General features: G+C 43.9%; 2 protein-coding genes across 3 annotated transcripts; one reads left to right on the top strand and one right to left on the bottom strand.

Annotated features, from left to right (window-relative positions):
* Window positions 1–73: 73 nt before the first annotated feature.
* On the bottom strand, window positions 74–6,968 carry MED19 (mediator complex subunit 19). The gene is made up of 5 exons (XM_061201776.1): window positions 6,706–6,968; window positions 2,357–2,613; window positions 2,116–2,212; window positions 1,705–1,799; window positions 74–1,604 (listed from the first exon to the last, which is right to left on the bottom strand). The coding sequence occupies exons 1-5, from the start codon at window positions 6,920–6,922 to the stop codon at window positions 1,536–1,538; spliced, it is 735 nt and encodes a 244-aa protein (XP_061057759.1). The 5' UTR covers window positions 6,923–6,968; the 3' UTR covers window positions 74–1,535.
* A 353-nt stretch (window positions 6,969–7,321) lies between these two features.
* TMX2 (thioredoxin related transmembrane protein 2) lies at window positions 7,322–15,224 on the top strand. 2 transcript variants are annotated; one of them, XM_061203374.1, is made up of 8 exons: window positions 7,322–7,563; window positions 12,017–12,077; window positions 12,323–12,436; window positions 12,704–12,780; window positions 13,014–13,120; window positions 13,299–13,364; window positions 13,446–13,575; window positions 14,341–15,224. In XM_061203374.1, exons 1-8 carry the CDS (start codon window positions 7,375–7,377, stop codon window positions 14,485–14,487), a joined length of 891 nt encoding a protein of 296 aa, XP_061059357.1. In that variant the 5' UTR covers window positions 7,322–7,374; the 3' UTR covers window positions 14,488–15,224. The 2 variants fall into 2 exon arrangements, with proteins under 2 accessions (XP_061059357.1, XP_061059359.1); XM_061203376.1 differs by lacking the exon at window positions 12,323–12,436.
* Window positions 15,225–15,343: the final 119 nt, after the last annotated feature.

The raw sequence follows: 15,343 nt of genomic DNA on the forward strand, positions 1-15,343 counted from the left end.
GTTACAAGGAAAACCTCATAAGCGTCTCTGGTCCTGGTCCATCTTTAAGCAGGACTATAGTGAAAATAACCACTTAAAACAAGAGGTCCTGTTTTTATTTCAGTGATTTAAATGTTTCAGAAAAAGGTCTTTTGTAACCACCAAAACTTGTCATTTCAAAGCTTAGAGAGCTCTTGACTTTTGCCACAGTTGTTCCTTAATACAGAATTTTGTCTCTGGAAAATAAAGCTCATTTTGGATGTAGTCAAAGGAGAGCCGGTGGATGATCACAGTATGAAGGCCTGTTAAAGGCAGCTAGATAGACTAGAGGGATATATGGGTGGCAGTCTGACATCTCATATTGTCTCTTCCGTTTGTCAAAAGCAAAAGGCTGTGCCCTAATTTTAAAAAGGCACCCTCAGATACTAAATCTCAGAAAACTGGCCAGAACCCTTTATTTTCACTGTCCATAACTTAAGTATATAAACTCTTGCTCTGAAATCCTAGTTAAAACGAGCTGAATGAGTGGTTTTCCACCTGCTGATCTAGGTGAACAATCTTGGCTCACTGCAACAGATTTTAACTGTTCTGTGTCAAACTGAGCTTAAAGTCAGATTACATTAGCTTGTTTTCTCATGGATGTTTCTGGTTATCTGGCCTGCTGCAAAGACTGAAGGGATTTATTTTACATTTTGCTAGTGTAGGCTACCTTTTTTTTTGCTGTCTTAGAAATGTTTTCACATCGGCCAAATAATTTCATTGTCTTAAGGAATGAGGCAGGTCAAAAGTTCTTATTATAAAGAGAAGCATTTACCTTTGCTTGCCAGAGGTTTATTTCAAAAAATGATAGGCTTGACCAAGAAGCACCCTTGCTGAATTATGTTGGTGACTGTGGGTGCTTTTTCCGTTGGCTACTCTGTTTCAACACAAAATTGACCCAGAACACAGCTGAGACCTAAGTGAATCCGCTCCTTGAGACAGAGCCTGAAGTTCATCCAGGTTACTGGTTCTCAACATTACAGGCAGAGTGTTATGTGTCTGCTGTGGAAAGGTATTAGCAAGCTCTGCCTCGCCTTTGGACCATGTTCCCCAGTCTCATTTTGGTTGTTTCCCTGCCTGCTGATGAGATAATGTAATACAAGACCCAAATCCCCTCAGATCTTAGCATGCCTTGGCTTAAACCCTGACTCTCATAGAAAGGCACTTACCTCTTAACAGGCAGCCACACTTCAGCCAGTTTGATAAATGCAATTTTAAGAAAATTAAAAATCCTAAAAAATCAGATAAAGTCCTAAATCAGACAAATGGCACAAAAGAGATGAAAGCTTCCTAGGAGAGGAAGAGATGTCCATGAGAAAGCAAACTGGGCTGAGGCTTACAAAAGCATAGCCCTTCTCTCTTACAATGTGTTCATCTTAACTGAGCACAGCAGGAGCTGGCTTCTGTCCCAGCTGCAGGGGATGCTCCCAAGGCAGTGACCAAGAGCCTGGAAGGCAGCTTTTGTCAGCGGGTTCAGTACAGCAGAAAGGTCCTCCTGGCGGAGTCCCCTGGTCCTGCTAGCGGAGGCTGCTGCTGCTGCTGGCCTGAGAGCTGCCCACGCCTGGGTGGTCAGGGCTGTGTCGGTTCTGGGGAAGAAAAGTGAGCAAGAGTGAGAGAGCCAGACTCCACCCAGGACGAGTGAGACGGGAAAACTCACCGGGCTGCACACACCGGCCGCTCCCATACCTTCTTTTTCTTCTTCTCTTTCTTCTTCCGTTTCCGTTCAGGATCCTCTTCTTTTTTCTTTTTCTTCTTCTTGTGATCTGAATCAGATGGTGTTTCTGTAGGAGAGATGAGGAGCCTGTTACCTGTCGAGCTCAAAATTCTCCACTGCCGTTAAGTCTGAAGACTAGAGGAAAACCCCTAGTCGAGGGCAACTGCTTTTCTTCAAATGACCAGAAAGGATTTGGAGGCACTGCTTAAGCTCCTGTCCCAAGTTCCTACTTGCCCAGGAGACCCACGTTATGTCAATTTCTTCTTTGAGGAGAATCTGGGAGTCCAGGGCTCATAAGGAATTTGACTGGGTTTTTAACTGAGGAAGGTCAAAACAGATTCAGAACGTCCGATTTTCTGGCTTTGAAGGGAACCACTTCTTACCTGGGGGGACCGGATCCTGGGTACGGCTCTGTTTGTGCTTCTGCTTATTCTTCTTCTTGGGAGGCTGAATATGCATCAGACGACACTGCTCTGGCAACTGAAGGAACCAAAGGAAGGTCCAGGTGAGCAGAGGGAGGAAATCCCCTGCTCCCATCATCTGTTCTCAGTAAGTTATGAAGGAACAGAGGTAGACAGAAAAACCACCTCCGTGCCTTTCAGGCCTCCCCATGAGGGGACTCACCGGGCCTGTGTGGAGGCGGAAGCCAGCCAGCATGGTCCCTGTGATAGGATTAAAAGAGCCACCAAGAATAGGGGGCTTCTCAATGAGGGAGCGGAGGCTGCTGTTGTCATGGGAACCAGGCAGATCAATCATCCCTGGCAGGTCAGGCAGGAAGTTACTTAGCTTCTCCTTCACTTTCTTCCCACAGAATTTATTATAGGCATGTTCCAGGTTGTAGTGTGTGATCAGATTAGTGCTGCCTGTCAGCTCTGTGCTGCCTACAAGATACAGGGAGAAGAATAATAAGAAAAATTAGTCCCAAGAGGAGAGAATTTTTTTTTTACGTCATTGACCCAGAAGGGAAAGTAAATGAATCTTTTAAGTGAGAATTACCAAAAAAAATAATAATAAAAAAAAAAAGTTATTTTTAAAGTAAGAAATAGCAAAAGTAGGGCTTCCCTGGTGGCGCAGTGGTTAAGAATCCGCCTGCCAATGAGCGGGGAGGGGGGGACACGGGTTCGATCCCTGGTCCAGGAAGATCCCACATGCTGCGGAGCAACTAAGCCCGTGCGCCACAACTACTGAAGCCCACGCGCCTAGAGCTCGTGCTCCGCGACAAGCCACTGCAATGAGAAGCCCGCGCACCGCAACGAAGAGTAGCCCCGCTCACCACAACTAGAGAATAGCCCCCGTGCAGCAACGAAGACCCAACGCAGCCAAAAATAAATAAATAAATAAATAACTTTATTTAAAAAGTAACAAATAGCAAAAGTAAATAACATACAATAAACACTAAAAATATAATACTATAAAATGGTAGGTTGGAATGAGAAGGAGAAAAAATAGGCAAAAATCCAAATAAGGCAGCAGTGGAAACTGCTTTAACCCAATAAAGGATACACTCGGACTAACCAGAGTAATAACTTACATGATGCTTATACTCTGTGCTAAGCACTGTGCACTGTTCTGTGTTTCATAAATGTACTAATGAGAAATTATACTTTTGGCCATGACCAGAATAATATAACCTCACAGCTCAGCTACAACCAAACTTAGGGTCAAATATGACCCAGTGGCTTGAGTGTCTTGCTTCCTTTTTTTTTTTTTTAAACTAGCAAGAAACACTAATCACCTTTGCAGAGAAAAACGGGAGATTTTTCTAGCTACTGCTGCATAACTTTTGTTACCACCATCTTTAGTCTTCCTAATAATACCAAATATGATAGCTTTGCCTAGAAGAAAGAAATGTTTGATTAGAAGCTGGGCAACTAGACTTCTAATCCTAGCCGTCCTCTATGCCTCAGTTTCCGCTTATCTATGGAATGGGGTAAAAGCTACCTTAATTACACAATTTTTTTTAAGGTTCAAATGAAAACATATTGAAAAGTATAAAGTATTATATAAATGGAAGGCATTATTAGTATAAACATTTCACGGCTGGCTTTTTTGAAAGAATACAAACTTATGAGTAATTTAGGGTCCAGTGGCGAGGGTAGAAATATCTAGCCTACAATTTCATGTATAGTTATGATGAACACTCAGGGTACAAATGACAAAAGTGACTTGTTTATAATCATTCACTTGATAAAACTCAGGTTCTGAGCTATGAGCCCACTGAGGGCAGAGAAAATGCCTTGTTCATTTATGTACCACTGGTGCTCAGCACACATTAAATGAACAATGTATTTTTCCTCCCCACCTTCAGGCCTTACATTATTCTTTTCCTTTGTCTTCCCAAGCCAAATATCTCAGAAGAGTGGTCCACGGTAATGGCAGGAGACTCAGTGCCCTGGTACTTCTCATAACTCAGCACTGCTTCCTGCCATTAAGAGTATCGTGATTTTTTTCCTCTGTCAGCTCTCCTTCCAGATGATTATTCTCAAGGCTCAGGTGAAAAGGCACTCTGTGCTTTTTTGTAAATTCTTTAACTTAAGAGTCCATCGAACTTTGTTTTGCCCATCAGTTCTATGAAGATGACTTATAAATCTCTCTTCTTCAGTTTCCTCTCCTGAAAACTAATCTTCCATTTCCAACATTGTCTTAGTTAATTCACTGCAGATTTAATTTTTTTTTAACTCCAAATCTTCCCCACCTCACTCATGGTTCCTTTATTCTAGTACATGGCACCCACATTCTCCAGATATCTTTAGAAGCAGTACTCAGTTCAAAAATCTCAATGGTTTCCTATTCCCTCAGGAAAAAGCTCAAATTCCTTTGACTGTCACTCACGGTTAAACACATCTTACTGTAACTTAGCTTCGGGGCCTGACCAACTGCTACTCCCCTATGTAAAATTTCTGATCCATCCAAACGGGTATCCATCATCTCCTGAAAAAAATATCCCTCATATTGTTTCCTTTTAGAAAAACTGACCTAATTATAAGAAAATTCTTCCTAATTTTCCTCACCAGTATGAATTCTTCAAAGTCCAGCTAAGGTGACAACTTATTCTTGCTGTCATGTTGAACAACAAGAAACACATTTTGAAAACCATTACGCAGTTCTTAGTAGTTGTATGTGAGGCATGACCAGAAAATAATGACATTGATCCTGACAAGAAATAACAGTCACTATTTATCTTTAAACGACGTACTTTTCATTCTTAAGTAAAATTAGCTGCTTAAAAGCAAGGACCAGGGGGCTTCCTTGGTGGCGCAGTGGTTGAGAATCTGCCTGCCAATGCAGGGGACACGGGTTCGAGCCCTGGTCTGGGAGGATCCCACATGCCGCGGAGCAGCTGGGCCCGTGAGCCACAATTACTGAGCCTGCGCGTCTGGAGCCTGTGCTCCGCAACAAGAGAGGCCGCGACAGTGAGAGGCCCGCGCACCGCGATGAAGAGTGGCCCCCGCTCGCCGCAACTGGAGAAAGCCCTCGCACAGAAACGAAGACCCAACGCAGCCAAAAAAAAAGGCAAGGACCAGGCTTACTGATCTCTCTCCTCTTCTCATCACATGCTCCCTTTTTACGCACCCACTATTTGCCCAGAACGGATAGTCAATATCTATCAAGTGATTGATGTAAATAGGTACAATCAGAACAGGTTAAGGTTAAAGAAACTGCTGGTAGACATCAACCACTAATTAACTAAAGTCAAGTCAACCTCACTATGCTTCAGTGTTTTTTTTTTTTAAGATTTAAAAAATATTTATTTATTTATTTGGCTGTGTCGGGTCTTAGTTGCGGCAGGCGGGATCTTCGTTGCGGTGCGCGGGCCTCAGTAATTGCGGCGCATGGGCTTAGTTGCCCTGCAGCATGTGGGATCTTAGTTCCCCGACCAGGGATTGAACCTGCATCCCCTGCATTGGAAGGCGGATTCTTAACCACTGGACCAGCAGGTAAGTCCTTGCTTCAGTTTTTTCAACTATAAAATGCAGATAACAATGCCTATCTCAAGGGACTATTTAAGTATTAAATACTATAATATAAATAACTGCACTGTGAACCTTAAAGTCCGTAACAATATTATTATTTCCCTCAGCTCTTGATGTAGGCAGTAGGACTTGGGATAAACTGAAAGGCATCCTGGAGACTTAACACGTCCAGAATGACTCTTGAGGACCTCCCTGGTGGCGCAGTGGTTAAGAATCCGCCTGCCAATGCAGGGGACACGGGTTCGATCCCTGGTCTGGGAAGATCCCACATGCCGCGGAGCAACTAAGCCCGTGCGCCACAACTACTGAGCCTGAGCTCTAAAGCCCGCGAGCTACAACTACTGAGCCCGCGTGCCACAACTACTGAAGCCCGCGCGCCTAGAGCCCGTGCTCCGCAACAAGAGAAACCACCGCAATGAGAAGCCCGCGCACCTCAACGAAGAGTAGCCCTCGCTCGCCGCAACTAGAGAAAGCCCGCGCGCAGCAACGAAGACCCAACGCAGCCAAAAATAAATAAGTAAAATAAATAAATTAAATAAATAAATTTATTTAAAAAAAAATTCTAATCACTTCCAACAGATGAGGAAACGCCGAGGCCCAGAGAAGGAAGGCAGGCAACACGCCCCAAACCAACAGGAAGTTTGAGGCAGATTTGAAACTAAGTTCGCAAGGATATTAAATCAGAACTCTCAAGCTGCAAACTCAAACTCTGGATAATTTTTAGGGAGCCATAAACCACTGTCAGGGACAGGGGCACGATAGAGCGTGAAAGGTGGTCACGGATATCTACTCTTCTCATTCTCAATCCATCCCAAGAATTCATGTAATCCCTTTGCTTGTGAATCCTCAGAGTCTCAGAGTCCTCTCCGATATACAGCTCTGGAATCCCCGCACGCGTTACCTACTTTACCCTTCACCTCCGCCAGCCGGCTGAGAGCCACGCCCATCCCCTCCTCGCTATGATCTGACTGGATGGCTTTGGCCAGGCCTCGTACTCACCTGGCAGTTCCCGCATTAGGTAGAAGGGGCCACAACCTGCCGCTGACTTGTCAGCGCCGGAAGGGGCCGAGGCCGCGGTCGGGGGCGGGGCCGGGCCGGGCCCTCCACCCGGAGGAGGAGGCGGTGGGGGTGGAGGTTTTCCAGCTCCGAAGCCGAGGGCGGTTGGGGGCGGCGGTGGGTCAGCCTGAGGCCCGAACAGCGCCGTGAAATTCTCCATCGTCCCCTCTGCCCCGGCGCTCTCCCGGTGTCTGGCGTTAATGATTTTCATTGGTCAATCTTTTCCCGGGCTACCGCCCCCTTCCTTCAGGAGCCTCTTACCATTGGATTGCCTCGGGCCCTGCCTACCCTCTTCCGGTAACTACTTCCGGCGCCTTCTGCGAACGTTCCGGAAGTATTACCTACCTTTATTAAATTCTCCTCCGATACCTCCGTTCGCCACAGTCGTATATTCAATAATATGACACGTAGAAAAAGCGACAGCTAGGTTAGCCAATAAAGTATAAAATCCCTTTCTCAGTTTTTACCTGCCGTAGCGGCCAATCAGAGATCTAATTCCGGGTCCAGAGGCGGTGCATCCGACACTGGGCCCAATGGCAGCCTCAATGGGGGGAGAGGCGGGACCAGACCTACGGACGCCGAAGAGCGGTTGGGGCCTTTAGGGCCGGAAAGATGGCGGTCCTGGCACCTTTAATTGCTCTAGTGTATTCAGTGCCGCGACTTTCACGATGGCTGGCCCGACCTTACTACCTTCTGTCAGCCCTGCTCTCTGCTGCCTTTCTACTCGTGAGGAAGCTGCCCCCTGTCTGCCACAGTCTCCCTACGCAACGCGAAGACGGTAACCCGTGTGACTTTGACTGGGTGAGCGACCCCCGCCTTAGGACCCCGCGACCTTGACTGTCCCTGCCCCTGCCCCTGTGATTGCATCCGGGAGCCCCGAGGTTTATCTTTTTGAGAACATCTGAGGTTCCGAGCCTCTAGCGGACTTAACAGACTATTAGGAGTGTAGGGCGTGGATCGTCATCGAGCCTAAACCTCTTGTTTGGGATGGGAAAACATCTGGTTAGCCTGCACAACAGCCTGAGTCTTCTGCCTTTTGAGTCCAAGCTCCTTTCCATCTCAAAATTCATACTCGACAACAGACCTACCCAAACTAGGCAAGTACATTGTTTTCCAGTGCTGCTCATTATGTAAAGCCTTTTGAGGAACCAATGAGTTAAACAAGGCAAGTAGTATTCTCGTTTTATTGATGAAGAAGTTGATCTAGGTGTGGTTAGGCGACTTGTCCAAGGTCAAACAACTAGTGAGTGACTAGGACTTGAAACCACTCTTCGGCCATGGTACCAGCACGCTCTGTCAGCCATTGCTTAATTCAGTTAACAATTACTGAGTGAGGACTGTTAATGCTAGGCATTGTGCTGCATCCTGGGGATGTAAAAATGAATAAAATTGTTAGGGCTATTGAAATGGAATTGTAAAAAATACATTGCAAGGAAATCTATCTCAAGCCTCTTGCAGTATTCCCTGAGCTGGAGTGGAGGGACCACTCAGAAAAATAAGTTGAACCTCTCTGACCTCTGCTGTATAGCCGCATCTGTGTTCTGAGAAAGGAGGATCACCTGAGTTTTTGTCCTTTTTTCAAGGCCCCAAAATGAGTCTTGAACTGTAACAGAACCCACTTCCTTACTTTTATTCTCCATCCCTTGTTTACTTTTTCATACTTCCTCTGTCCTTTCCCATTGTTATTAATTAGCTCAAATGTAGCCATGCTACTTCAAAAGATCCTATTTTTATCTATACCACTTTAACCAAAATGAGATTCAAACATATAAGTGGATAGTAATAAAGATTTTAATAAAAGGAGGGACCTTTTATACAATTAATTTCTCTGTATACTCTTGTCTTAATTATGTGCAAAATACTGTGAGGTTTTATATTTTCATATTACTCTGTTATGTTTTTTGTTTTTAAACTATGTAGGGTTTATAGCCAGTGTTTGTTTTCCTGGAAAACCTGTGTTTTGCTGATTTACCTTGGTGATTTGGAAGTTAGAATATAAGGTAAATAATGTTAGCAATAACAGGTAAACTTCAAAATTTCAGTGGCTTAACAGAATAAAAGTTTATTTCTATTTTATTAAATAAAAAGAAAGAATCAAGTATTTTGCTTTTCCTTTACATACTGTCAGAGTAACCAAATAATTGATATAGAAAAATTTGAGCTTACAGAAGGAGTGATAGCATTTAAAAGTCATGTAGCATTCTCTAATGAAATAATAAATCTAGACAATGATCATCTAAAGCCATCAGATGAAAGGTTGCTATGTCCTCTGAAGTGATTCAGTAGGGAGTACCTAGTACCTCCTATGATGTATTTTTGGCAAAAGATTTGGATTTCATTGTATTCCCATCTCTAGATTTCATTACCATTTTACAAGAAATATGGGAAATAGAGGATCATCCACGTCAGAACACATACCATGAGTATGCAAGCAGCCAAATCCAAGAAAGTCAGAAGGTTGACAGTGCAAATGACTCAAGGTCTTCAACAGATAAATAGCCTGGGGTAAAAAGGAAGAGCAGGTATCCTTTAGAAATTAAAGAAGACCAAAGAAACACATTGGCCAAATGCAATTTGCGGTTCTTGCTTGCTTGTTCCTGACTTGAACAAACAACTGTACAAAGTTGTACAAAATCTAATACTTTGTTCTTTGAATTTGAATAAGGGCCAGGTATTAGATAACAATAAGTAATTATTGTTAATTTTGTTAGGTATGATAATGGTATTTTGGTTTGTTTTAAAAAAGAAGTTCTTGGGACTTACCTGGTGGCGCAGTGGTTAAGAATCCACGAGCCAATGCAGGGGACACGGGTTCAATCCCTGGTCCGGGAAGATCCCACATGCCGCGGAGCAGCTAAGCCCGTGCACCACAACTACTGAGCCCACACGCCACAACTGCTGAAGCCCGCATGCCACAACTACTGAAGCCCGCGCGCCTAGAGCCTGTGCTCCACAACAAGAGAAGCCACCGCAATGAGAAGCCCATGCACCGCAACGAAGAGTGGCCCCCACTTGCTGCAACTAGAGGAAGCGCGTGCGCAGCAACGAAGACCCAATGCAGCCAAAAATAAATAAATAAATGAATAAAAATTAAAAAAAAAAAAGTTCTTATCCGTAAGCAATACATACTGAAGTATTTACAGGTGAAATGATATAGTTGGAATTTGCTTTAAGTTTCTCCAGCAAAAGAAATGGGTAGCATAGATGAAATTGAACCATATTGGCAAAATATTACTATTGAAGCTGAGTAATAGGGGTTTATTAAGGTATTGTAGGGGTCAGAGAAGAATTTTCCCTTTACCCTTCTGAGGTCTTGCCTGAGACCCCTCTAATAAAAGACAGATTAAAGACAATTAAAATACAAACAGAAGTTTATTAACATGTATAACTTGTATACACGGGAGATACCCAGGGAAAAATCAGTAACTCAAAGAGGTGGCTTCCAGCTTATATGGCATCTTCAACAAAGAACAATAAGTTTGTGGAGAAATGACAGGATGAAGGAAGGAGTTTCAGGCTTGCAAGAGCAGAAAACTGTGGAAAGGTAAACTAATGGTAGATAAAGGCTAGTTTGTTATGTAGATTCCCCTGGTGCTGTCTCCTGGCTGATAGGGTCCAAAGTTATCTCCCTGATTAGTTTTGTTCTTGGTAGAGGTTGGAGGGACACCTTTGAGAATTTATGTCCTACCTTTTGACAAATAGGTAGAGGGCACTGAGCCTTTCTTTATTCTACTTCTTCTGAATTGCCTTTAGACTCAAAATAATCCTTATGTCAAAGTGGCATATTTTGGGGTAGCATATTTTGCTACCCTCAGTATCCTCTCTGCTTTTGTGTATGTTTGAAAATTTCCTTAATAAAAAGTTTGAAAACAATGAATAAACAAGTGAACAACCAAGGGGGCTCAGGTTTATATAGTTATTCTGGAACCCTGTCTCATGCTGTCTTCAACTGATGGCCTTAAGATCATCCCAGCATCATCAAGCCAGCAGATGAAGAAAGAAAGCTGGACTGCAAGGGCATACATACCCTTTCTTAACCACCTGGGCACAGAAGTGGCACATCACTTCCATTCACATTCCATTTAGAAGTACTAGTCACACAGTTCTCCCTAGATGCAAGGAGGGAGTCTACCTGCAGTATGCCCAGGAGAAAAAGGAAATAAGGTTTGGAGTATACATGGCCAGCCTTTACCACAGACCCATTCTCTGTCTTTAGAGTATATTCCTTTTAGTCCTATCTCTGGTCTCCAGATTGGCCATACTTCCCTTTTTAAATTCATCTTTCCATAATTATAAGTGCCAATTCTAATCCAGCTTCATTCTTGAAAACTCTTCCTAATTTCTACTTGAGTGTAATATTTAGTAAGGTCTGTCACATTCCCTACCCTCCACTTTACATGTCCATTTCTAAATCCAGTCAGTTGCTCTTTGTTGGAGATTCAGGCTAAAAACCTAAGTCCCTCATTGCTAGCTGTAAATCGCAGTTAATTGGTTCTGTCTGAAGTAAAGATTTGGATCCCTGTATTATAAACAGAAAGGTATGGAAAGCCTCAGACCCTCCCCCTATACTTTCTCTCACAAAGTCCTTGTTATTCTTCATTGCAGTCTTTACTCTTTGAAATTATGTCATGTTTATTGTCTGTCTCACTCATTCACACGGAGCTTACATTGTAGAAGGTGAGAAAGAACAGTAAGCCAAGGGTACTGAAAAGGACCTTTGAGAGCTTTGAAAGGCCTCCTTCAGCTCTCAAATTATATTAAAGGTGCATGGATTATCACTATGAATATTAGGTGGAGAGGAATGATTTAACTTAAATGAAAACGAACAAATGGAATAACCATATGTTGTATTAATGGAATATTACTGAGAAAGTTTACCTGGAAAAGTTTTATTTTACCAGGGTCACACTGAGTTGATCGTAATATCTACAGTTTTATACTGTATACTTCATACAACTCTTTCATACTCATTTAATCCTCACAACACCATTTTGAAATATTCAGTCAAAGAAACCAAAGCTCAGAGGTTAAGTGCTTTGCTGAAGGGCACCAGCCAGTTTGTGGCAGGGATAGAGCTGGAATCTAGACCTTCTGACTGGTGTTTTCCCCACTACACCTTAGCTGACTCCAGTTATTTCTCTATTGTTACCATTCCCAGTTTGGATCTCTGTTGGTTTTTATTACATACTTGGCTCCCTTGCTCACCCAAATCATTTCTGTTCATGGCATTCCTGTCACTCTGATTCTGTTCCAGAGAGAAGTAGAGATCCTGATGTTCCTTAGTGCCATTGTAATGATGAAGAACCGCAGATCCAGTAAGTGTAGCCTGCTTCTCTGTCTCTCAAGATTAGGGCTAGTGACCTCTGAGGTGCTTTCATCCATGTTATGAGAGGGGCGTTATTTGGTGAACTTGTCCCTCATTCCGTGCCAAGGCTGAATTTGATCTTGAACTTTTATCCTCTTCCCCCTCTCCCATTTCAAAGTACTCCAGGAAGAGGGGCAAATAATAGGTCATAGGAGCATGCAGCCCAGCCTGACCTGTGACATCTCTGTGTTTCAGTCACCGTGGAGCAACATATAGGCAACATCTTCATGTTTAGTAAAGTGGCCAATGCAATTCTTTTCTTCCGCCTGGATATTCGCATGGGCCTGCTTTATCTCACACTCTGCATAGGTAAGGAGACTGCAAGACTTGGTTGTGGGAACCAAATTCCATCCCCAAACCAGGTTCTCCATACCCTTCTGCCATATCTTATACCTAATTAATTATGTGTGAGCCTCAGATGATGAGAATCTACAGAGATTTTAAGAGGAAGGGAATGTGTCTATGTATGTCCACAAAATGCACTCTTTGGTGCTTGAAATCTTTAAGTCGCTTTGAAAGTAAATCCCCTGCCCAAGGCCTTATATGTTTCCTGTGACAACTTTTTTCTGTGTTTAGTGTTCCTGATGACATGCAAACCCCCATTGTATATGGGCCCTGAGTACATCAAGTACTTCAATGATAAAACCATTGATGTGAGTACTCTTTCTCCTTCTGTTTCTTGGGTCCCTTGTGGGTGATTTTGTAGTTGTGCTCTCTCCTCACTAGGAGGAACAGCAGTGCTTCAGAATGGAAGTCAAGGGCACTCGTTCACTGTGGGATCTAGAGGAGAGGTGTAGGGAAGCCAGGATGAGGAATTAGGTGCTAAGGTCTGAATCTTTCCAGGAGCCTGTGTAAGCCGGTTCACTGTTTGTTCTGTGTGTGACAGGAAGAGCTGGAGCAGGACAAGAGGGTCACTTGGATCGTGGAGTTCTTTGCCAATTGGTCTAATGACTGCCAGTCATTTGCTCCTATCTACGCTGATCTCTCCCTCAAGTGAGTAGGACAAAGGGAGGGATGACAGAAATTATACCTGCCCTCTCATTGTTTTTGGCCTTGATTTTTGCATATTGCAACCAAAGGCACTCCCACCCCCACCCCCAAATATCTGTACTTCTACTTCATTCATTCATTCTCTCTTCTTTCACCATGTTAAATAATATATTCTTCTCAGGTACAACTGTACAGGGCTAAATTTTGGGAAGGTGGACGTTGGACGCTACACTGATGTTAGTACACGGTATGTAAGGGCCTGGGCAGGGGATCATTCAGAGTGATATATACACAGATGGATTTACAGAGTACCTTCTGGGCCCTGTAGGTACAAAGTGAGCATGTCACCCCTCACCAAGCAGCTCCCTACCCTGATCCTATTCCAAGGTGGAAAGGAGGTCATGCGGCGGCCACAGATCGACAAAAAAGGACGAGCTGTCTCTTGGACTTTCTCTGAGGTATATGAAAGAGTGGGCAAGTTTTGGAGGAGGGTGTGGAACAGTAGGTAGGTTTTAGAGCCCAACCTGGGTTTAATTTCCTAGTTCTGCTACTTGCCCATAAGCTTTGAGAGTGTGGACTAGTTATTAGACCTCATTCATGAATTCACTTAGCAGATTTATACTGTTTCTACCATGTGCCAGACATGCTAGTACTGGGCAACAATTATTAGTTAAGATTTAGTCTCAATGGCTCTTGTACCTATAGTCTTTTTCCTTGGCAGTACATTGGAGACGGTAGCACTTGGCTCACAGGTTTTGTTTTGCAGGTTACATTAAATAATGTAACCATAATTCTTGGCACAGCGACCGGCACATAATACGTAAATATTAGTAGACTTTTCCAGGTACCCAAAAAAGGACAGCTGGGTTAGAGTAGATTCCTGTCCTTTGCTTCCTCCTTTTCTAGACTGTGTCTAAATACAACTGACCCTTGAACAAATGGGTTAGAACTGTGTGGGTCCGCTTATGTGGACATTTTTCAATAGTAACTACAGCACTACACGATCCATGAGGTTGGTTGAATCCGCCACACGTGTGGAACCACGGATTCAGAGGAACTGTGGATACGGAAGGCTGACTATAAGTTATAGGTGGATATTTGACTGCAAGAAGGGTTGGCGCCCCTAACCCCACACCTTTGTTTAAGAGTCAACTGTACTTAACTTCCCAGACATAACACCCCCTTCCAACCTGAACCCTGATGTGTGCACCTCTTTTGCGCAGGAGAATGTGATCCGAGAATTCAACTTGAATGAGCTATATCAACGGGCCAAGAAGCTATCAAAGGCTGGAGATAATATCCCCGAGGAGCACCCTGTGGCCCCAGTGCCCACTGCAGTGCCAGATGAGGAGAGCAAGCAGGACAAATAGGATCCCTGCCTTCAGTACTTCCTCTCCTGTCAATCCCAGGCACCTCTGAGGCCCTACCCTTTCTGTAGCCACAAGCGTTGCCTGAGGCCTTGGCCGTTTTTTTTCTGTTTTCCCTGTTTGGCTCTGCCTACGAGGGGCAGGAGATTGCTTCTGATTTCTAAGAGGCATCCAGGGAAATGACAGGTTTCCTCCAGGAAGGCCTCTACTGCTGTGGTCTGCTATTTCACTGGAAGGAGGGAAAGATCTTATATGGTGGAGGGGGAAATGCTTTCCTTCCAAGCTTCGGCCAGTGTGTCAACTGCTGTGTGCTGCCCACACATCTCCATCACACTCTGGTTTCATTATTCCTCATAATGGATCTACACAGCCTGCTTAGATTAGATTAAACCCTAACATAACAGGCCAAAGTGCAGAGTTAGTGCTAAGATTTTTCCCTCAAGACCCTTGCTGCTTTAAGCCATTTTGGCTTGGTCTGTGGCCTATATTTAAAAAGTATAAGCCTGTCACTGGTCCCAAGGAGAAATCTTTAACCACAGAGTTTTCTCATTGAAGATAGTATTGAATAATCTCCCTATTTTATGGAGATTGGGAGGAAGGGGAATAGAAGTTTGAGACTGCCTTTGTGTGGTGGGCCCTGGAGGAGAAAGCCCCTGGGCAGGGTCTCACTTACCCTCCTACATCCTCCCCACACCCAGTTGATGGTTTTCCATAATAAAGAGACTGGGATTTACTTTTGATTGCGCCTTTGTGTGTTATTCATGTATTAGAAAAGCCAGGCAACTGCAGAGGAATTGTCCATCTTAATTTCAAAGGGCGTACTGATCAGTTTCACCAAATGCTGTACAGCGGTCCCCAC

The sequence above is a fragment of the Eubalaena glacialis genome, chromosome 10 (genome assembly GCF_028564815.1).
Source record: "Eubalaena glacialis isolate mEubGla1 chromosome 10, mEubGla1.1.hap2.+ XY, whole genome shotgun sequence".
Taxonomy (NCBI): Eukaryota; Metazoa; Chordata; class Mammalia; order Artiodactyla; family Balaenidae; genus Eubalaena; species Eubalaena glacialis.